This window comes from Balaenoptera physalus, assembly GCF_965194825.1.
Source record: "Balaenoptera physalus genome assembly, chromosome: 6".
NCBI lineage: Eukaryota > Metazoa > Chordata > Mammalia > Artiodactyla > Balaenopteridae > Balaenoptera > Balaenoptera physalus.
Window position 1 is genome coordinate 100484611 of NC_138885.1, and position 24431 is coordinate 100509041.

At 37.7% G+C, this 24431-nt stretch overlaps 1 protein-coding gene across 3 annotated transcripts in view; it reads left to right on the forward strand.

The window, feature by feature from the left end:
- Nucleotides 1-24431, forward strand: part of UNC80 (unc-80 homolog, NALCN channel complex subunit) — a 237618-nt gene that overhangs the window by 167822 nt on the left and 45365 nt on the right. For all 3 annotated transcript variants that reach the window (XM_082467395.1, XM_082467397.1, XM_082467396.1), the window contains 12 exons: nucleotides 959-1102; nucleotides 4126-4226; nucleotides 5233-5319; nucleotides 6915-7098; nucleotides 8982-9076; nucleotides 10710-10799; nucleotides 11540-11641; nucleotides 13434-13614; nucleotides 14822-15090; nucleotides 16608-16742; nucleotides 19309-19447; nucleotides 20078-20174. In XM_082467395.1, the coding sequence (XP_082323521.1) occupies nucleotides 959-1102; nucleotides 4126-4226; nucleotides 5233-5319; nucleotides 6915-7098; nucleotides 8982-9076; nucleotides 10710-10799; nucleotides 11540-11641; nucleotides 13434-13614; nucleotides 14822-15090; nucleotides 16608-16742; nucleotides 19309-19447; nucleotides 20078-20174 (1624 nt within the window). The remainder of the gene's footprint in view (nucleotides 1-958; nucleotides 1103-4125; nucleotides 4227-5232; nucleotides 5320-6914; nucleotides 7099-8981; nucleotides 9077-10709; nucleotides 10800-11539; nucleotides 11642-13433; nucleotides 13615-14821; nucleotides 15091-16607; nucleotides 16743-19308; nucleotides 19448-20077; nucleotides 20175-24431) is intronic.

Consider the following 24431-nt stretch of genomic DNA (forward strand, 5'->3'; position numbering starts at 1 on the left):
ATTAATCACAGCAGCCCAAGGCATATCTATATTTTTTCTAACACCTTTATTGAGATATAATTCACATACTAAAATTCACCCTTTTGAAGTGCATAATACAGTGGTTGTTAGTATATTTGTAGAGTGTGCAACCATCAACCCTACTTAATTTTAGGATATTTTCATTATCCCCAAAAGAGACCCTATACCCATTAGTAGTCACGCCTCATCCATCACTCCCCCCAACCCCTGACAAGAAATAATCTACTTTCTATTTCTATGGATTTGCCTATTCTGCACATCTCATATGAATGGAATCATATAATATGTGGCCTTTTGTGACTGGGTCCTTTCACTCAGCATACTTTCAAGGTCGATCCATGCTGCCACATGTATCACTTCTTCATTCCTTCTTATTACAAGGTAATGTTCCATTATATGGATACGCCACATTTTGTTTATCCATTCACGAGTTAGAGTGGACTTTTGGGTTGTTTCCACCCTTTGGTTATTATGAATTACACTCTTATGAACCATTATGTATAAGTTCTGTGAGGAAAACTGCCAAGCTATTTTCAAAAGTGTCTGCATCGTTTTACATTCCGACCAAAAAGCATAAGGGTTCCAATTGTTCCACACCCTTGCATAGGCACAGTAATCTTGGAAATGAAGAGCAAAGTTGGAAAACTTAATTTCCCCATTTCAAAATTGACTTCAGAGCTGCAGTAACCAAGATTGTGCAGTATGGACTTGAGGGTTGATAGACACATCAACGGACTAGATTGGAACCGGAAGTAAACCGTTACATGTATGTTGATTTCAAGTTTGAAAAGGGTGCCATGAAACTTCAATGGGGGAAAGAATCGTCTTTCCAACAGATGATGCTGGCACAACTAGATATCTGCACAGAAAAAAAAAAAATGTTCCATAAGTAGGTCTTGAACTGAGAAAAGCACGCCGATTCTGTCTCCCTCTTCAGATGAGGAACACGCCGCCGAACACACGCCCAGCCCCCACGTGCCTCAGCCCCCTCAGGCTGTGTTCCCGGCATGCATCTGTGCAGCAGTGCTCCCCATTGTCCATCTGATGGAGGACGGTGAGGTGCGGGAAGATGGAGTAGCAGGTACAGTTGTGACTGGTCAGAACCGTCAGTAACTCTAATAAATACTGGAGGCGTTCATCTGATAAGGCACAGTAGGGTGCCCTCGAAGACGTGAACCACTGGCCACGTGTGGAGTTGTTTTATGGACATGCTATAATGACAGATTTGTAGTACGCTGAACTAACACTACCAGTTTCTCCACCTTTTCCTCCCACAAACTTTATGACCAAGATATTGCACTTCAGATAGGCAGTTTTTTTCCAGGAGCGTTGTTTAGGACTGGAGAACAGACCAACCCTCATTTGGCCACGTAGAAATCAAATAGTGCTTTTGGCCACCTTAGAAATCTTAGCCATTGGCTTGACATCATTAATGCCATCTTTCTCACTTGATTTCCTTTCCAGAGGTCATAAGTAAAGAAAATAATTGAAAAATGAAATGATAAACTAGGGGTAAAGACGAGTTACATTTGTCACAGGTAACAGGTTAATATTCTTGATGTTATTTTTTTTTTTAAAAAAACCTTTATAACCCAATAATGACTTTTTTATACCCCAGTAGAGAAATGGACAAAGGATATAAACACACTTTAACAGCCAATTAAATCTGTAAATAACACTGTTGTTTACAACAACAGTGAAATCTTACATTTCATATAAAAAATTGCAAGGATTATTTCAAAAGAAATTATGCATAGCTGGTAAAGATTCAGAGAAAAGATTATCCTCACACCTTGCTGATGGCAGTAAAAATTTAATGCAAGCACTCTGAAACAGTTTCACGGTATGCACCATAAGCCTTAAAAGTGTGTACACCCTTTGACACAGATTTTGGTATCTAGCAATTTCCTAAGGCAGTAATGAGGGGTGAATTAAGGTTTACAGAGAATGCTGTACCTTGTACATTTTTAAAATAACAAATATTTCAAAAGAGTTTAAATGTCCAACAATAGGCAATTAGTTAATCATGGTACCTCCATATGACAGCTTTCTGTGCACATTAGAAAAATATTAACTTAAAAGTGTTCAATTTATTGATAATTAAAAATGTGAGTACCAGAGAGTATTTTCTATATGATATTATTTAAAGATACATGTAAATATATATTTCGTGTATATGAAAGAATATACTCCAAAATGTTTATAGTTGTTTTGGTGGTTGGTAGACTTATCAGTCTTATTCTCCTCTTTGTCTTTTTCTGTATTTCTCATGTTTTAAGCATTAAACTGCCGTACTTAGCAATTAGAATAAAAATAGTGTTATAAAGATAGTTTTGCAACCAATTTCAACTTAACAAAAACCCACATCTATTTTAATTATTTATAAAGATACATGAAAGCTAAAGCTTATATTTACAAATCTCTTGTTAAATTATTTATATAGCTCAATTTTAATTGGATGGTTAGCTTCTGAAGCCAAAAAAAAATTGGTATAATTTATTTTAAATAGAGGCTGAAAAATAAATTTATACTAAACTCTATATTCCTAGTTTAGAAAACTAAACTAAACCATTTAAACTGAAGATCATCTAATGCTTACCCACTACTCACTTTTACCCACCTGCTTTCTTAGCCTGGGCACTTCCAGGCAATCTTAGCCTGACCACTTTTCCCAAAGAAGTAGCACTTTCTTTCACATTAGGAATAATTATTTATTCCTAGGACACCCTCAATAGAAGCGGGAACCCTAACTGTTACTGGCTCAACTATGTCATCTTGCTGTGGGAGTTATTACTTAAAACATTCATGTGAACAATAAAAGGTCACGTCTAATTCATGTGCATTCTAAACAAAGCATATTTTCTAAACCAAATAATTACTTTAGAAATTTCTCCATACAATAAACAATGAAGTGGGACTTTAATAAATATCACTGTTAACATTAGGGTAATTTCTAAAACAAAGATTCATAAATGTACTCTTTTTTTATTAAAATGTAATTGACATATAACATTGTGTTAGTTTTAGGTATACAACGTAAACATTTGCTATATGTATGCATTACAAAATGATTACCACAATAAGTTTAGTTAACATCCATCACCATACATAGCTACAATTTATTTTATGATGGGAACTTTTTTTTTTTTTTTTAATTTTTGGCTGCTTTGGGTCTTCGTGGCTGCATGCGGGGCTTTCTCTAGTTGCGGCGAGCGGGGGCTATTCTTCATTGTGGTGCACGGACATCTAATTGCGGTGGCTTCTCTTGTGGAGCACAAGCTCTAGGTGCGTGGGCTTCAGTAGTTGTGGCATACGGGCTCAGTAGTTGTGGCCCGTGGGCTCTAGAGTGCAAACTCAGTAGCTGTGGCGCTCGGCCTTAGTTGCTTCACGGCATGTGAGGTCTTCCTGGAGCAGGGATCGAACCCATGTCCCCTGCACTGGCAGGAGGATTCTTAACCACTGTGCCACCAGGGAAGTCCTGATGAGGACTTTTAATAACTATTGTCTTAACAGCTTTCAAGTATACAATACAGTATTGTTAACGATAGTCACCATGCTGTACGTTACATCCCCAGGATTTATTTATCTTATAACTGTAAGTTTGTAACCTTTGACCACCTTCCCTCCCCCCAGTACCCACCCCCCCACCTCTGGTAACCAATCTGTCCTATGTATCTATGAGTTTGGTGTTTTCTTAGATTCCACATGTAAGTGAGATCATACATTTTTCTTTCTCTGTCTGACTTCTTTCACTTTGCATAACATCCTCAAAGTCCATCCATATTGTCACAAATGGGAGGATTTCCTTTTTTATGGCTAAATGATATTCCATTGTATATCACAAATGCATTTTTAACAAAAACAATGCTAATATTTAAAGGGCATCCTATACTCTTTTGTCACATTTTCCTTATAGGCTAAAATGTTCAGAAACAACAACAAAAAGAACAGATACCTGCCTTTCAATAGAAAAAGAGTCCACAGAACCTCTGTAAGGCAAAACTTGAGAGAGACCTATTAAAGTTTAGTAAATTATTTGAATACTTTATCTAATAGATTTATCTCCATTTAAGATGAATATTCAATTTCCTTTCTCTTCTAAAGTGAGTGCTGTGGCCCAGCAAGTCTTATGGAATTGTCTAATTGAAGATCCATCAACAGTTCTTCGACATTTCCTGGAAAAACTGACCATCAGCAATAGACAAGTAAATTCCTCTTTCTTTACAGTGTAGCTATGTAGCTATGTGTGTGAACATGGTTAAAAACAAGCAGTGGACTTTACAGTGACATGCATGCAACATTGGTGTCCTCTGACACATAGCCGAGAAGTACTTTGGATGATGATAATGATGAACAAACTAAACTTGGCTGTTTTCTTTTGAATTTCTCCATTAACTGATGTCTCCATGTGTATATGGTACATTGCTAGTAATGACCCTAAGATACTGAAAGATTCTCAGTCTTTTAAACAAAGATTAAATTCAGTTTAATGTTTTCAGTGTTCGGTACATTTACTGAATTCTGACTGGCTGGTAGTATGTGGTGCAGGTAGTATTATTAGAATATGTTGAAACTCTCCATTAATCAAAAAATCTAATTTATCAGGTCACCCTGTGAGAAGATTATGCCAAATAAAAGTCATTTTCTGAGCAATGGCAAAATACACTGATGATTACAAATTATTTCTTCATTTCTGTGTTATGGTCCTGTTCACTGGAAGATTAAGTTTCTGAAAAGAAGGTTAATTATAAACACCTCCATTTATCCTCTCTTGGCCCAGCTTTATCTCTTTGACTTGAAACGTAGGAAGCAGAACTATGAAGTTCAATAAACCTAGTTTGTTTAATGGTTTCTTAAGATAGAGCCTCCTCACATTTCCATCACACCTGGAAGACACAGCAAATAGAGATGACTCAATGTACAGCTTTCCTGTGATTTGCCTGTGATCTATAGACACAGTCTAAATTTTTATTTAAAAATTTGACTATTGCTTAGTAATTTCATGTATTAGCTTCTAGGAGACGATGTTACAGTTGGCTTAAATGCTATTTAACAAGTATCACACATACTATATTAAAATGCTGAACATAAGGGAAATCAACATGTGGGCAAAAGTTAGAAAAATCCCCCCACCTTGCTTTTCAAGAAGTTAATTTTATTTCCTACAGCATGGCAGCTGAATGAGACCTAGAAATTCTGTTGTTCTTTCAGGATGAGTTAATGTACATGCTGCGCAAACTTCTCCTGAATATCGGAGACTTTCCTGCTCAGACCTCTCACATCCTATTCAACTACTTGGTGAGTTTCACCTCCAGCAGGTTATAAATGTTCATTTCCAAGTAGGAAGCAACAATAAGAGAAAAGGATCCAAGGAGATTTTTTTTTCAATAAATTCCCATTAATTATATGACTGAAGGTGAATCATGGTCAGCTGAATTCACCACTGTTTGTATGGGGAAGCCCCTCCTGGCACAATCCTTGGCATGTGATGGGCACTCAATAAATGTCTCTTTCCTCTCTGTCTCCCTTTGGCATTATACAACTTCCTCATGTCGGTCCTTAATTTTAGTTTTCTGTTGAAAAAATGTATATGTCATTTTTTTAAAATTCTTTTTCTTTTAACACCTTTATTGGAGTATAATTGCTTTACAATGGTATGTTAGTTTCTGCTTTATAACAAAGTGAATCAGCTATACATATACATATATCCCCATATCCCCTCCCTCTTGCGTCTCCCTCCCACCCTCCCTATCCCACCCCGCTAGGTGGTCACAAAGCACCCAGCTGATCTCCCTGTGCTATGCGGCTGCTTCCCACTAGCTATCTATTTTACATTTGGTAGTGTGTATATGTCCATGCCACTCTCTCACTTCGTCCCAGCTTCCCCTTCCCCTTCCCCATGTCCTCAAGTCCATTCCTTATGACTGTGTCTTTATTCCTGTCCTGCCCCTAGGTTCTTCAGAACCTTTTTTTTTTTTTTTTTAGATTCCACCTATGTGTGTTAGCATACAGTATTTGTTTTTCTCTTTCTGACTTACTTCACTCTGTATGACAGTCTCTAGGTCCATCCAGCTCACTACAAATAACTCAATTTCGTTTCTTTTTATGGCTGAGTAATATTCCATTGTATATATGTGCCATATCTTTATCCATTCATCTGTCGATGGACATTTAGGTTGCTTCCATGTCCTGGCTATTGTAAATGTGCTGCAATGAACATTGTGGTACATGACTCTTTTTGAATTATGGTTTTCTCAGGGTATGCTAACACATATATATGGAATCTAAAAAAAAAAAAAAAAAGGTTCTGATGAACCTAGGAGCAGGACAGGAATAAAGACGCAGATGTAGAGAATGGACTTGAGGACATGGGGAGGGGGAAGGGTAAGCTGGGATGAAGTGAGAGAGTAGCATTGGCATATATACACTAGCAAATGTAAAATAGATAGCTAGTGGGAAGCAGCTGCATCACACAGGGAGATCAGCTCCGTGCTTTGTGATGACCTAGAGGGGTGGGATAGGGAGGGTGGGAGGGAGATGCAAGAGGGAGGGGATATGGGGATATACGTAGACATATAGCTGATTCACTTTGCTATACAGCAGAAACTAACACAACATTGTAAAACAGTTGTACTCCAGTAAAGATGTTAAAAAAAAAAAATAGCAGTAAGTATTTTAGTGATAACATAAAAATATATGGTAACCTGTTCAGACCAGTTTTCCAATTATCCCTTCTCCTGCTTACTGCCACTGAAAGTGTTAGAGAAGCATTTGAATAGAGAATTCAAAGGCAAAAAAACAATATTTAATTAAGAAAATGAAAAGCCAAGGAAATGAGAATGTAAGCTCAGAATTACTGTGACTTTGTGACCACTTCCTGTTCTGACTTATAGGTGGGATTAATCATGTACTTTGTGCGGACCCCCTGCGAGTGGGGGATGGATGCCATTTCAGCCACTCTGACTTTCCTGTGGGAGGTGGTCGGTTACGTAGAAGGCCTGTTCTTCAAGGATCTGAAGCAGACCATGAAGAAGGAGCAATGTGAGGTCAAGCTCCTGGTGACCGCTTCAATGCCAGGTACTGCTTTTGGAAGACATAACTTTTTTAGGAGTATAAATAACCCTTTTACAGACCAAGTGTCTCTTTCATTCATGAGAAAATTTTCTGACCCTGGGATTGAGTGCTTCAAAGAATTTTTGTTGAATACAATCTGAAGAAATACAATAGACCCTTTAAAAGTCAGCAATTGCCAGATGAAAAGGGAGACATCAGAACTGAGATCCGCGTGAATCAGTACTTGAAGGACTGCCAAGGTTAAAGATTTATTTAAGTCTATTGCAGAGGGCCAGCTGAACTGAGAGCCTTTTTGAATGAATTTTTGGCACTGCAAGGAGAATAATATTGTTTGCATGGCAGGGACCCCAGGCTTTTGTAAACTCACTGAGAGATGGCTTTATGAAAAATTGGAAAAGGGAAAAGCAGGAAGGAAAATTACAAGAAAACATGCAGTGTGATATAAGCTCTAGATACAATTCCTTTTCACTTTGGATAGCTTGCCTTTCTTGGAGATAAAATTTTGCCAAGCCTTTATCCTTGTGCAATGTTTAAGAAAATGTGAGATAATACATGTATTGAAATAAAAAGACAAAATTATATATAAATAAGAACACAGGTTCTGGCAGCAAAGAGACCTATGTTAAAATCAGAGCACTGGGCTTCCCTAGTGGCGCAGTGGTTGAGAATCTGCCTGCCAATGTAGGGGACACGGGTTCGAGCCCTGGTCTGGGAAGATCCCACGTGCCATGGAGCAACTGGGCCCGTGAGCCACAGCTACTGAGCCTGCACGTCTGGAGCCTGTGCTCCGCAACAAGAGAGGCCACGATGGTGAGAGGCCCGCGCACCGCGATGAAGAGTGGCCCCCGCTTGCCGCAACTGGAGAAAGCCCTCGCACAGAAACGAAGACCCAACACAGCCAAAAATAAAAATAAATAAATAAATAAATAAAAAATTAAAAAAAAAAAAGAACCCTCCTCGAAATGGAGTGATTAAAAAAAAAAAAAAATCAGAGCACTGCCATTTATCATCTGTATAATTAATATTAGCTATGAAAAAGTACATCACTTTTAAAGCTTTCTTTACACGTACAATGGGAGTATGAGTCATACTTCGTAATTGTGAGGAATAAATGAGTTTAGGTTTGTAAAATACTAGCTGCCATACCTGACACATGGTAAGCATTCAGTAAGTGGCAATGGTATACTTATGTGTCTATAGGTTACTCAGCAAAGAGATCAGCTTTCATTACAGCAAAGAAACATATTGTCAGGCATATACTTAAAAACAACTCATTATAAATCAAGGTATATCATAATGTTCACTGTCTCACCAGCCAAGCAGAATACAGAAAACGTAAATTTAAACTACCTTTCAGGTACTTGTTTAGCTTTTGCTAATAGCTCTGTTTGTATCTTCTCAACCATTATTACCTCATCATCTCATTTAAAATAAAGCAATAGATTATTTGTTGGAATGCTTAAGGTTTGAATTCTGACTCTTCCACTAAATAAATGTGTCTTTGACTAAGTTACTTATAAGTTCTTATTTATAAGAATAAGTTCTCTCTGTTTCTTCATTTGTAATGTGAAAATAATAATACCCATATCATAGGGTTGCTATGAGATTTAAATATGATTATGCACATGAAACCATTTAAAAGTATGGGGAACTCCATAAACGGTAGCTATGATTTTAAAATAATAAGCAAACATTTAAAATATATATTTAACTAGAAACAAAGGAGTGCAGTTAGTACAATGCACAACTCGCATTAAACCCTCACTAGTAGTAATCATCATAATAATAAAAACATCAGCTTATTGATAATATTTTAATAATTTGTGCTTTATCTATAAACTTTCTTATAGTAGAAGTCAGTTTGTTATGATTTTTACCTTCTGTAGGTACCAAAACCTTGGTAGTTCATGGACAGAATGAGTGTGATATCCCAACCCAGTTACCGGTCCATGAAGATACTCAATTTGAAGCCCTGTTAAAGGTAGGGATGACTTTTGACAGAAGTGATTTTTTTTTTAATGCACAATGGCTATGGCCACTTCACTGATCATCCAGTTTTGAATTAAATGGCCTTTCTCTATCTTCAAATGAATATATGCATTTATTTACCTCTTCTAGAATCTGCCCCACTCTTGTGTACTTCCTCTATTTCCTTGCATAATTTTCCCCACATGGATGTAGGCAAGATCATGCCGGCTCCCTCTCACCTACAGCAGCCACGTGACACTCCTCTTGAGATGCTGTGAATCCTGCTTAGGAGTATCCTGGCATCACTTGTGGCAGTTCTGGAGCCGCCCTGGGTTTGCACGCCAAGGGCACTGGGACAAACTCTAGGGATCAGGTGACAGTCCATGCCAGAGACGCTTTTTGTGGCATCGAGTTGAACAATACACAGTCTTGATTTGCCACTGACAGAAATGATTGGAGAGGCAGAAAATATATACCTTAGAATAAACTAAGTGAATCAAGAAAGTATTTTTAATGGTTGTGACAATTACGCCCCTTAAGAGATATGCAGTCCATTGTTCCTCATGCCTGTAGGGTTGTTAAGGGAAAGTAGTAAGTGCACTCGTGCAGTGATTCCCTGTTTATCTGGAGCCCAAACTTTTGGCCCAGAAAAGACCTCTGAGAAATTCAGTTTTGCCAAGCCTGTGTATTTTATTTCAGTAGAAAGGGTTGTTAAGCCTCCTCCAGGCCTCACTCCTTCATCTCCAGAGAGTCTCTCAGGCCCAGTCAAGCAAACTTCAACAGCCTCTTCATCTTCCTACTCACTTTGGATGGTAGGATAGCGTGAAGGCAGAGAGTGAGTTCAAACCCCCGCTCCACCACAACCAGTGTTATCTAAATAAGTCAAACGACGGGCTCTCTCTAGTCTCAGTTTCTTTTTCAATAGTGCTCGATTATTAGTGCAGGTTATACAAGTTCTCTACATTGAAAGCATTGAGCATAGAATATAGTAGATAATAAGCGCTCAATCACTGTGGTTCATATTATTCTTAATGTTGCTACTAAACATGCTTTCTTCCTGATATTGAGACCAGTAGATGCCACTGTGCCTTCACAGTTCATCACTCAAGTCTACATTGTAATTGTACCTCTTTTAGCTCTATGAGAACAGTGCAGACAGTTTGTATTACGCTATCAGTCTTTTTTTAAATTGAGATATAGTTGATGTATAATATTATATACATTTCAGGTATACAGCATAGTGACTCACAATTTTTAAAGGTCATATTCCATTAATAGTTATTCTAAAATATTAGCTATATTCTGTGTTGTACAATATAACCTTGTAGCTTATTTATTTTATGCATAGTAGTTTGCACGTCTTAATCCCCTACCCCTATCTTGAACTACCTTACACTATCAGTCTTTATGCTGTCATTTTTTTGGATAGCTGTGTGCATGTAAATGTTCATATATATGTGTGTGTATATAATATATATACGTATATATATGCACACATATAATATATAAAATGTGTGTAAGATATAAATACATATATATTCCTTATAGGAAGTTACCTTGTTTTATGACATTTTTATCTTTCAGCTTACTGTTTGGCTCATAATATGATCTCAATAAATGTTTGTTAAAATTTGCTGTTGTTCTAGGAGTGTCTGGAGTTTTTTAATATCCCAGAATCCCAGTCTACACATTACTTTCTCATGGATAAACGATGGAACCTTATCCACTACAATAAGGTGAGACTGCAGTGATGACGCTCACGGAGGGCTGTGTCAAAAGCCCGTTACGCCTTTCCCGAGGGCAGCTTCGCTCCGGGGGGCGTCGCTGTTTAGAGGTGAGGCGTATGGCCGCTGGGTTCACGCCACCTCACTGATGATGTATTAGCTTTGGACTGGCCACTTTACCTTTGTACCCTTCAGTTTCCTTGTCTGTAAAGGGCAGGCGATGATAGTAGCTACTTTAGGGTCGTTGTAAGAATTAAAGGAGATAAGTAAGGCACTTCATCACTCATCATTATTACATCTAGATGAACATTTAAGTTGCCCGTATTGTAAGTACACGTGTTTATTTGGAATGTTAATGTTGTTCTCGTGCCGCTTTCTACTACATTAAGCATGATTGTGGTAACGTGATCGAACGAACAAAGGAAACCGAAGGAAGACCACTGACATCACTTTACAGGGCTTTTCTTTTCTTCTTCAGAATGGGTTTTAGTAGATGGCCTCTGGCTCCTTTGCTCCTGAAAGAGCATCCTGGACTTTGGAAAGCATACTCGGCCTGGGGAGATTGAAGCTTTCCCAAGGAGGGTGTTTATCTTCCCTAGGATTTTGTAGAATTGGGGAGCATAAAGTAGTAAGAATCTAAACCATCAGAAAATACATAACTTATGTTTGTCTGACCTTTGGGGAAAGAGGAAATGAGAGTCAGAGTTTAATTATTTGAACTCTCTTTTTGTCTTTGTGTAATCCCACCACAGACCTATGTTCGGGATATTTACCCTTTTAGGAGATCCGTGTCTCCACAGCTGAACCTTGTACATATGCATCCAGAGAAAGGACAGGAGCTCATTCAGAAACAGGTGCCTGACCACCACAGGTTTATTCTATTTTGTCATGTCATTGGGATAGATGATCTGTAAACGGTTGCCAGCCCTGAGATTCTGTGATTCTGTTATGATCCTCTCTAGAGAGAGAATGATGGGCCCTTGGTCAATAGATAGTTCCCCAAAATAGTGTGTTAACTAAGTTTTATAAATTGGATGAATAATGTAAAGGTATTAAGAAACACTCACTTGGAGAATGCTACGAGAAATCATAAGGGTATAAATAGCAGAAATCTTCTAATTTATTTACCTACTAGTTTCTAAGTTTGGATTTTCACTCCACATTTTTGTAAAGCAGGATTGGAAGTACACATAGTGTAGCTATAAGAAGGTTGGCCCAGAAATTTATGCTAGTTGGAAAAAAATAAAAGGGGTCAATGTAGTATGCCTGAAAAAGGCCCTGCACCAAGGTCCAGAGATTTGGACTCAGTCCCAGCTCTACCACTGACCAGTGATCTGACCTTGGACATGTTACTAACTTCTCTTAAAATAGGAGGAAGCAGAATCAAGCAGCTGTACTTAGATTTAAGATTGAAGAACAGAATAACGTTTACACATCTCATCATAAATCAGACTTTGAGCTTAAGGAAATTCACTATTTTGCAAGCAAAATATAGCTGTAGTACACAATTCTAATAATGATACAATTTTAATGTGTTCTATGTGTTCTATTCATTTATTTTTAATAAAATGTTGAAACAAGAAACTATTATTTCAATTTTTCTGCACGTAGTAAGGATGCTATTCAAAAATATCTTCAGGAGATGGCATAGAATCCGACCGCTTAAGTAATTAAAAACATAGTTAGTATTAACTACCTAAATTGCATTTAGAAGAAAGAAAACAGTGAATGTATTACAAAGTGTGAGGTGTTGGGCAAAACTATAAGACCTTAAATATAAATAATTTCTAAAACAATTCCCCACAAATTATCCCAGCCTCTGATTTTGGCAGCAAAATAATGAAAACCATAATCAATAACTGCACTTCACGAGTGTGTTTTTTTAATCATGTTTAAGAACACGTTTTAAGAGAATAACATAAAACGGGGCCCTTGCTCTATTTATACTCCAAGTTGGGATCTTAAGACTTCTTTCTAATTTCCTCAGGGAGATAATAATAGACAGACCTGTGGTTCTGGCTCTGAAGTCTCCTCAACAGCTGCTCACTGCTTATCATCTTCCTAGTCACATCCCCCTGCCCACTGATCAGCAACAGAAAAGGCACTAAGAGAAGGACCAAAAGACCCATGTTCACGTCATCTAAACTCAGGGCTAAAGGGCCACCAATCTAGGTCCTATTAGCTTTTGTTCCAAGATAGGTTTTTCCTGGAACCTATTTCAGTCTTTAAGAGGCAAACCCAGAAACAGCGTGAGGCATCAGTAGAAATGATAGAAGCAATTGGAACTGACTGGCTCCTGTTGGAGAGGGTCTTCTATGTTATGACATCCAAACAGATGGGCTGTATTTAATACTGAACTGTTCTTGACAATGCTTGCCTTGTGCTCCTCCTCTAGCTGGCAAACTCCATAAGAAACACTTCCTTCTGTAGAACAGACAGATGCAGGAAGTGAGAGTCAATTAAGTATTGTTTGCTCTTTCTGTGTGGTAAAGAAAAAATATTTCTCTCTCATTTCACTTCCCCCATCTTTCAATTTTTAATCAGCCCGGTTTGCCATTAAAGTTTTCACTTCAGTTTCTTCACTCTTGGTAATTTCAGAGTTGCCAATTCTACTTTTCATCTGCTCCTGCCTTTGTCTGCCGGTAGGTATTCACTCGGAAGCTGGAGGAAGTGGGGAGGGTTTTGTTTCTCATCTCCCTCACCCAGAAGATCCCCACAGCCCACAAGCAGTCCCACGTCTCCATGCTCCAGGAAGACCTCCTCCGACTGCCCTCATTCCCTCGAAGTGCTATTGATGCGGAGTTTTCACTCTTCAGCGATCCTCAAGGTATCAAGAAAGAAGCATTTCCTCTCTTGGGTTTCTTCTCCTGCCCTTCTTTTGTCCTCAGCTAGAGAACATCTCTATCTTAATCGGCAGACAGTTCTCTAAGCTAGTGGCTCTCAGCTCTTGAGTGGGCACCAGAATCACCTAGAGAACTTGATAAAACACAGATTGCTGGGTCCCACCCTCCAGCCCCGAGTTTCTGATTCAGTAGCTCTGGAATGGGGCTTGGGAACTTGCATTTCTGACAGGCTCCCAGGTGAGGCTGGTGCTTCTGTTCCAAGGACCAAATCCTGAGACCACTGCTCTAAGCTAATCGTAAGCAACTGAAGGAATTAGTGTGGTATTGTTAGGAGAGTACTTGACTAAGTGAAGAACAGGTATTTATATGACATTCAAGAGGAGGCAAAACGAATCTACAGTGACAGAAATCAGAACAGTAGTTACCTCTGGATTGGGGGGAATGGATTTCCCAGAAAGGGGTATGAGAGAACTTTCTCAGGTGATGAAAATGGTCTATATATTGATTGGCGTGTTGGTTACATGAGTGGGTATTTTTGTCAAAATTCATTGAATTCTACATTTATGATCTGTGCCTTTTACTCTATCTAAATTATACCTTCTTAATTAGAAACTCTGGAGTCAGGGCCCAGTAATCTGTGTTTTTACAAGACCTCCAGGTGGTTTTGATGCCCTAGGAAGCTTGAGAAGCAAATTGAGAGAGAGAGAGAGAGAGAGACTGAGACAGAGAAATTGAAAGAGACCCATTTTGAAACCACGCTCTGTTACTCAGTTACTAATTTGGGACAGTTTACTTAAATCAACATCCCTATGCTCTACATCTTCATCCAGAAGCTCCAGAGAAATAGTAGACAGAGCTCTAGTCTGACCATGAGTTCAAAGACCAAGTCCCAGCCCTGCCATATTCTCAATAACTTATTTTTTCTCAAAGCCACAGCTTATGCAGCAGCAACACACTGCACCTGCCTGCCCTGTCTTGCCCACAGAGTTGAATCAAAGAGGTGATGAAGAGAGTACTTGGAGGGCTAGGAGGTGTCAGAGCAATGGATGCAATATTGTTCTGGGAAGCGTATCAGCAGTAGATCTTCATGTCCCTGAGCTGGAAACAGCAGCGCCCTGGGGTTTGATTGCCCTCCACACTGACAGGATTGGCATGGGGCTAATTCTATCTCTGCTGTTTCATGTTTCACAGCTGGGAAGGAGCTGTTTGGCCTCGACACTCTTCAGAAAAGCTTGTGGATCCAGCTCCTGGAGGAGATGTTCCTGGGCATGCCGAGCGAGTTTCCCTGGGGAGATGAAATCATGCTTTTCCTCAACGTTTTTAACGGGGCTCTGATCCTGCACCCAGAAGACAGTGCCCTGCTCAGGCAGTACGCGGCCACGGTCATCAACAGCGCTGTGCACTTCAATCACCTCTTCTCCCTCAGCGGCTACCAGTGGATTCTGCCCACCATGCTGCAGGTGCACAGGCTCTCCTCTCCTGCCCATGGAACAGGTCAACAAGATCTGTACCAAAACTTTTAATGATGGTATTATCTTCTTTTATGATCTCAGAAGGCACCAAATGAAACCCCTCTAGAAACTTCCAAAAGGTCATAATATTCCATTCTATTCTGAGATCTCCCAGACCTGGGCTGTGCTTTCCCATTTCTTCTGGACCAGTGGTTCTCAAAGTGCAACCTCTGGAGCAGCAGCTGCAGAAGCATCAGCATCCCCTGGGGATTTGTTAGAAATGCACATTCTTGGGTTCCATCCCAGTGCTACTTAATCACAAACTCTGGAGTCAGGGCCCAGTAATCTGTGTTTGTACAAGACCTCCAGGTGGTTTTGATGCTCTAGGAAGCTTGAGAACCATTATTCAAATGTATGGCAAGCGTTCAGTTGATGTTTCTCCCAAGACAGTCTCCAACCTCTGTCTGAATAGAGATTTTCATTGCCATTAAATTTGGTACGACAAGGTTGGAGGAGGTGAATGTAGCAGGAACAGTGTTCACTTAATCATGTCTAATGTGTACGTGGCTACAGTTAGGAGTACTGAATAAAGTTCAGAAGGGGCCTGGGGGGCTCATCCTAGTTCTCATTTTTATGGAAATTTTAATAGAATTATGGAAGTAATACATGCTTGTGTAAAGTGACATTTGCTCAACCTACAGGGGCAAGAAATTGACTTTTAATCTCATCAAGGGCTCTCTGTCCTATTTTTAGATAGTTGGAATTTCCTCTATAACTTTTAAAATAATTATCAAAAACAATAAATGCTCATTATAAAATTCAAAAGATAAAGAAAAGTTTAAAGAAGAAAATAAAGATCACCTATAATCCTCCTCCTAGATAACCATCGTTTACACACCTTGAAAATCTTGGTACTCTCTCCTACTTTTTCTAAAACAAGTTGAATCATACCATATATTCAAGTTTGTTACCTACCTTTTTTAATGTGACACTAAGAATATTGTGAGAATTTTCCCTGTAGCACTATATAGCATCTTTTAAAAAATAACTGATAGTATTCTGTCGAATGCATATACATAATACACTTAACCCCAATTTATGAATAATTTATAAGTTGTTTCAAATTTTCTACTATTTTAAGCAACCTTGCAGCAGTCATTATTGTATATGTATCTTTGTACATTTGTCTAACTGTTTTCTTAAGAAAAATCACTAGTCACAAACTTCCCAAGAAAAAAGTATATTTATATATTTAGAATTAAATATAAATATACTTATATATATATATGAGTATATAAGTATACTTATATAAGTATATAAATATAAAACATATTTATATTTTTAGGATTTTTATGTATATTGCCAGATTTCTCTCAAGAAGGTATATACCATTTTACACTCCCCTCCATCAGTTTATGAAATTAGTCATTTCCGTCCATGCTTCCCATGGCTATGAGTTTTAAAAGCAAACACAACTCTAGTAGGCTGTTAAGGAATTTTCTGAATATGGTGACGTTTTTCCATAGGTGTACTCTGACTATGAAAGCAATCCCCAGTTGCGTCAAGCCATTGAATTCGCCTGCCATCAGTTCTACATTCTACACCGGAAGCCCTTTGTTCTCCAGCTGTTTGCAAGTGTGGCCCCTCTCCTGGAGTTTCCTGTGAGTAAGCTCTGTGGAAATAAAGGAAGCCCAACCCAATGAGGAAAGCAAAGTCTCCTTATTCAGAGCTCACTACAGCCAGGGACTCCTGGGCTGGTTACTGCAGATGGTAGATCAGAGTTCTGTATTTATGTACGGCCTTGTCATTGTCCATTGGTATAATGAGTCTCTCAGCTCTCTTCATGCAAGCAATGGAATATAAATTCCAAAAATTATTTCTCTTTCAACAAGAAAATCTTCCCTCTTCAACATTTCTCTTCAACCCTCATTTCGGCCCCTAGGATGTAAATAGATCAGCTCTCTGGTTTTTTATACTCAGTTAATGAAAGGATGGAAAATAGAAAATGATAAAAGGAAGAGTTCCTGATTCTCATTTTTTTCTATCACTCTTTAGCACTTACCCTGCTTTATTTTTATTTTTCTGCAGAGCATTTATACTATATCACATGTAATATATGTATTTGTTTCACTAATATGTATCTTTACCACACCCCACAGTAGAATTTGAGCTCCGTTAAAACGAGACATTTGTCTTGTTTTTGCTTGCCTTTTGCTTGTTTTTAGTTGTTGTTTTGTTTGTTTGTTTTTGTTTTTGTTTTGCTATAACTGCAGTGCACAAAATGGTGCCTGGCACATAGTAGGAATTTAATGAGGTTTTTTTTAAAAATTAATTTTTATTGGAGTATAGTTGCTTTACAATGTTGTGTTAGTTTCTGTTGTAAAGCAAAGTGAATCAGCTATATGTATACATATATCCCCTCTTTTTTGGATTTCCTTCCCATTCAGGTCACCACAGAGCACTGAGTAGAGTTCCCTGTGCTATATAGTAGATTCTCATTAGTTACCTATTTTATACGTAGTAGTGTATATATGCTGATCCCAATCTCCCAAGTCATCCCACCACCACCCCTTCCCCCTTGGTATCCATACATTTGTTCTCTACATCTGTGTCTCTATTTCTGCTTTGCAAATAAGATCATCTATACCATTTTTCTAGATTCCACATACATGCATTAATATACGATATTTGTTTTTCTCTTTCTGACTTACTTCACTTAGTATGATAATTTCTAGGTCCATCCATGTTGCTGCAAATGGCATTATTTCATTCTTTTTATGGCTGAGTAATATTCCATTGTATATATATACCACATCTTCTTTATTCATTCCTTTGTTGATGGACATTTAGGTTGCTTCCATGTCCTGGCTATTGTAAATAGTGCTGCAATGAACATTGGGGTGCATGTATCTTTTTGAATTAGAGTTTTCTCTGGATATATGCCCAGGAGGATTTGTTGTTTTAATGAATGAATCGAAGTCATTTTACAGAGATTTGAGATGGTAAGTATCTCCATTCTGGAGATAGATTATCAAATAAGACCTGTAAAATTCCCAGGGTTGTCAAAAAATTCATCTGTTTCTCAAATATATTTGGTGTATTCAACCAATCCATTATGGAAATTTTGGGGGGAATGCTGAGTCCCACTATCATAGACCAGAGAAAACATAGGCATGAACTTTACTGGCAGTTCACATATTGCTGTATTTTTATGAGTTTCCACAAATATCTCTTTTGTACTAGATTAGCATTTAATAGATCCCTTAAAAGTCAGGTGTTCACTCCATACAGTAGCATGGTTGGATGCAGGATTCTGTAAGCTGAATACTGCCTAGATATTGTCATCAGTGGCAGTGTTTATGAAACTTGTATTCCTGATCAAACCATGTTAGTACTGATGTAGGAATTAATAAACTAAAATGGCTTTTCTTTTGTTTTTAATTGAAGTATAGTTGATTTACAGTGTTGTGTTAATTTCTGCTGTACAGCAAAATGATTCAGTTATACATATAGATATATACATCTTTTTTATATTCTTTTCCATTATGGTTTATCACAGGATATTGAATATAGTTCCCTATGCTATACAGTAGGACCTTGTTGTTTATCCATTCTACATATAATAGTTTGCATCTGCTAATCTCAAACTCCCAATCCATCCCCCTTCACCCTCCTTGGCAACCACAATTCTGTTCTGTGTCTGTGAGTCTATTTCATAGGTAAGTTCATTTGTGTCATATTTTAGATTCCACATATAAGTGATATAAATATGGTATTTGTCTTTCTCTTTCTAACTTCACTTAGTATGATAATCTCTAGGTCCATCCATGTTGCTGCAAATGGCATTATTTCATTATTTTTATGGCTGAGTAGGATTCCATTGTATATATGTACCACATCTTCTTTATCCATTCATCTGTCAATGGACATTTAGGTTGTTTCCATGTTTTGGCTACTGTGAATAGTGACGCTATGAACATATGGGTGCATGTGTCATTTTGAGTTAGAGTTTCCTCTGGGTATATGCCCAGGAGTGGGATTGCTGGATCATACAGCAACTCTATTTTTAGTTTTTTTTAGGAACCTCCATTCTGTTTTCCACAGTGGCTGCACCAACTTACATTCCCACCAACAGGGTATGAGGGTTCCCTTTTCTCCACACCCTCTCCAGAATTTGTTATTTGTAGACTTTTTAATGATGGCCTAAAATAGCTTTTCTTTGTACAGGACGCTGCCAATACTGGCTCCAGCAAAGGCGTGTCAGCTCAGTGCCTGTTTGACTTGCTGCAGTCGCTGGAGGGGGAGACCACTGACATCCTAGACATCTTAGAGCTGGTCAAAGCTGAGAAGCCTCTTAAGTCATTAGGTAAAAGCAAAACTTGCCTTGACATTCTTTTTCTTTTTGTAATCTTTCTTTTTTTAAACAACCTTATACTGAATATTTTGAACTAAATCAAAACAGCAAAAATAAGTGGAACGGTGCTATAAATGAAATGAGTACGTTTTCCTATCTCCTGTTTTTCTTAAATTTCTTGTAAATCTTAAAATGTAAAGGATTCTCTGCCATGAAAATTGTATTAAAAGGGGGGCTCAATAGACCACTGTAGTTTTCAGAAAACTGGGTTTTCCTGGGCATTTCTAAGTGAATAACCCTTTAAGACAAGCTTTTATTATCATGGAATGTGTACAATTAGAGGTATTCAAAGATGGAGTCTCATGTCTTACCTTAGAGCATCCAAATACCCTTCTATTAGATGAGTTTTTTTAAACTACCAAAAAAAAGCACTTTTATTTGTCATCTGAATATTCAAAAATAGAACAGAATTTTTAGTCCCTTTAGATGAGGATATTAAGTGTTCACACAGTTTAGGAATAAAGTCTAACAAAGAAATGCCTACAAAATATAACTGGAAAGAAAGTGTTAGGAGTAATAAATTCTTCTTTATCCCTGGTGGAATCCACTCTGATTGTGTGCCTTGACCTTCTGTCCCTTCAGATTTCTGCTATGGAAACGAAGACCTGACTTTCTCTATAAGTGAAGCCATTAAGCTCTGTGTTACTGTGGTGGCATATGCTCCTGAGTCATTCAGAAGGTAACTGCAGCCTTTTATTCTGTGCCTTGTAATAAGTAAGTATGGCAAAGGAAATAAAATTGAGTGACTACAAAGGTTATGTTTGCTAATATTAGCCTGTAATGTTCTGGCAAGTACGTTTTCAAAAACTAAATTTAGGGAACTTGTCATAGCAGAGGTTATGAAAAATATAGTAAATCTTCATCAATTTGAAATCCCCTAATTTGGAAATTGTGAAGTGGCTAACTTGTTTTAGTCTTGTTTAGGAAATATCCTCACATGTAACAGAAATTAATAGCAAATAAAATTTCAGAAAAGACATTTAAGCTATTTAAGAAAACTCCTTTCAAGGAGCAATAAGAACTTCTGTCACACAAAGAGCAGGAAGAGAAATCTTGCCTGTCATTTTGCCAAGTGCAAGGAATCCAAAGCACTCACCATGGAGAGTGTTATTTCCAGTTCTAGGATGTTGGCTCTGATCTGATTTTATTTACACATATATATATAATATGTGAAATGAAAATCAGTTTCATCTCTCTATTAAAATAGGTATATTAAAGGCAGAGACAAGAATTCAAATGAATTTATGGATAACCCCTTTTTATGTAATCTACTGCTTAAAGATAAGAGCTGCATTCCTTCCAAATGTTCCATAATTCTGGCTTAACCAACCCTATAGCCTTCCCTCCTCTTCCTCAATTCAACATTAGGAAATCTCTCCCTCTTAATTTCTCAATCTACTTTGATTTTTTCTTGTAATATCTAACCCATAAACAAAGCATTAGATTGTATTCTACCATATTCTTAGTATATGTGATATATCTTCCAATGCCCAATATAGTGCTGTATTCCATAGGTGATATAACAATATAAATTTATAAAATGAATGAATCAGATAACAGCCAACTGTTTCCATGTTCCTATTTCTCTCATTTGTAATTCTTCTTGCATAGGCCTTTGTGGTGAGAAAATAGTTTGAAAATAAAAATATGAATTAGTCATAAACGTATCACAGTTTTTGCCTCAACTTTCTTTCTTTTGAGAGAAGGATGGGCTAATAAATTATTCCAGGGTATATCTCCTCTGTTAAGACTGCCAGATCTAGGTAGGTTATCACCTTTCTGATGTAAATTCAAAGAACTGAGACTACAAACTCCTGTCACACAAGGAATAAAATATAAATCTTATCTGAGTGTTCTCTCAACTCAAGGATGCTGGCTCTGATCTAACCCAGAGTCACCCACATTGGTCCTACCTCCTCGGACCAGCTGTTGATCTCATGTGCTCAGGGTGAGTTGTGACTCTGACTCAGGTTTGAAGTGAAAGGGAAGGTGACTAGTGAGTCTCCTGGTGAAGCAAACAGAGAACTAGCACTTGTCCGTTCATACCAGTCCAGTTCTAACCTAATAGTCAAGCCTATCCTGAAGCATCTATGGATCAGGTGATTTATGGAACACTAGGTAGAGATGTATAACTGATCTGAAAGTAAAGCATAGTGATCTACTTGGGATGTAAAGATTGCTTGGGGCTTACAGATTTCCACATTACTTAAAATTCTTAATTCTGTCTGTTTGATCAAATCTCCTTATCAATTTCTCGTATTCCTCCTTAAATCTACTTCTGGTTTTCAATTAGTGTAGAAAAATATTGACCCAACTATTGCAACTCTACTATTTTAACCCAGTGGATATTTTGACCCCAAGGATATTTTGACTATGACTTTATAAATACAAACATCTTAATCATAATTATACCTATAAATTTTCATTAAGGGATTATTTTCTAATTTATTTATGCCAGTTTAATTCCTCAATCAGTCATTTTATGTTGCAAATAAGCCACTTTCAACTTTTCATTTTTATTTTATCAAAGTTCTTTTCATTGAAATTATTTTCTTTCTATGTAAAATTTATAATAAAGTTTACATTCATTGATTAAGTTTTGGGGGAGGACTTATTTTATCTTGGTCTGTATCAAACTTCGCTTATTAGAGTTTCTATCATTTTGAGCTTTTGTGTTTCAGGTTTTGATCATTACTGCATAGTTTCCCCAAGTCAAATTTCAACGGCGCCCATAAGTGTAGTTTCTTAATGTAGAATAAACATCTGAAGCAAGATGTTTATTAAATAACAAATTCTACTCAGTGGTATTTTAACAATTGTCAGTTTTATTTTATGTCAAAAATTATTTCAGAATAGTTATTATGAATTGGATAAAAGACTGGGAATTTGTATTTTTAAAGTAATCAATGAAAAAAGCAGCAGACAGCTGGTCAGATATTCCCAGACTGTTTTATTATTCAGGATTAATCTTAGAGTGTAATACCATTATATAATATTCTTCCATCAGTTTGTTCATTATGTACTATCTCCTCACACACCGCTGGGACAGAGAGAGCAAATGGTAGGGTCAGAACATCCCGCTGACAAGCAGGGTGACCTCCGCCCCATCTCCACAGTGCATTTCCCAGTCCCCCCACTGCAAATAATCTCTCCTTTGTGGAGAGCAATTTATTTTGAAGTTTTCCCTTATGAAATCTGTTGCTCAGCCATCTCGAGGCGCTGAGCCAAGTCACCTTACCTCTCCTGCACTCTTACCAACCAAGTTTGTAAACATAAGGAGCCACCTGAAGAAAATGCATACAGTTTATTCTTACCACAGCCTCTGGTGTAAATCTCTGCTCTCCTTGCCTGAGCTGAATATCATAGCCATCTTGAGGGTCCTCTTTATCCTTTCTCAGAAACTCCTGAAACGGTGTCAGTCATATGAGGAAGGAGTTGAGGTTTCTGGAAGGATCCAGTGAAGAGTGACTTCTTTCTTGCCCATGTTCTAAATAAATGAAGGAAGGCAAGGAGGAAGGCAGAAACGAGGTTGAAATATCACCTTTACTACTGAGAAAGATTAAGTAGGGGAATCAGGCTTGAAACAGGACTGCCCTGAGAACTCACAGCAGAGGATAGAAGCCCTGTTGGCAGGCTTTTCCAGGAAAAGGAAAAGAGCTGAGCTGATTTTGCCCAGTATGTCTATATCAATTTGCCCCTCAGGTAAGTCTTTGTCTTCTCCAGAACAGAATGAGTAAAAGGGCAAAGAGGAACCGGGATTGATATGGACTGAACTCTCTCTGCTGGAAGGAAACATGAGGAATGAGTAAAACATGCCACCCCCATCCCCAACATTCCCACCTTATTTTGTCTTAAGCAGTGGGGATTAAACACTATGCCCCTGGTCAACCCTGCCTCAGGAGGGCAAATCTACCCTCTCTCAGGACGGTCCTCATCCTCCTTTCCTTGGGCTCCTCCTACAAAATCACAGCTCCATGAAAGGTTCAGAAATGGATCAAAACCTTGCATTAACTTAACTCCAAGTCCACTCGATTCCTAAGTGTCAAAATACCCCCTTTTCTATTTTCCACTCCAAGCATATCCAGTACCATGTTATTAGGGTGTATCAGAGATTCTGCTGTGTGGTTAACTGATAACATGAAGACACTGCAATGGTAAAATGTATAAAGATTCTCTAATATTAAAATGTTAACAGCATAGAGAAGCCCTAAATTTGACTAAAAATTCCTCGCATTATCAAATTCCCAATGAGATATGAAGGACACGTTCAAGTTAAAATCCAAACACATTGAAATCAAAAGGAATTAGAGTTCACAATCAAATTCTCTTGTCATTGTGAGTTAAAAGCCAGAGTCCAATACTGTTAAGCTAAATTAAAATTTTTTTTAAAAACCTCCCTAATACCTTATTCTGCTCTGTTTAAGCCAGAACTGTTCTTAATTCCTGGGTGGAGCCAGGATCTCTTAAGTAGTTGTTCCCTAGGATATGTTTCATGGGAATAAATTCAATTCTTACAAGACTTCAACATTTGTAATACCAAGTCCCTGTTGTGCTTAAATTTTTTTTTAAATAATGTATTTTATTTAAATATTCATACAAGAAAGTTTTTACAAATTGTAATTTTATAGTTTCATGAATGTATACAAAGTTAACACATCAGTGTAACTACCACTCAAATTGAAAAATCAGATAAAAGAACCACTATCCTGATTTCCAACATCACAAATCAGCTTTATCTGTTTCTGAACTCAACTACAATGAAATAATATGGTAGGTATTTTTTAATGTCTGACTTCTGTTATTCAGTATTATTTCATGAGTTTCATCCACGCAATCGTGTATAACAATAGTTCTTCATTTGTCTACAATATTCTGTTGTATGGCTATGCTGCAATTTGTGTATTTCTTCTTTTGTTGACAGACATTTGCGTTGTGT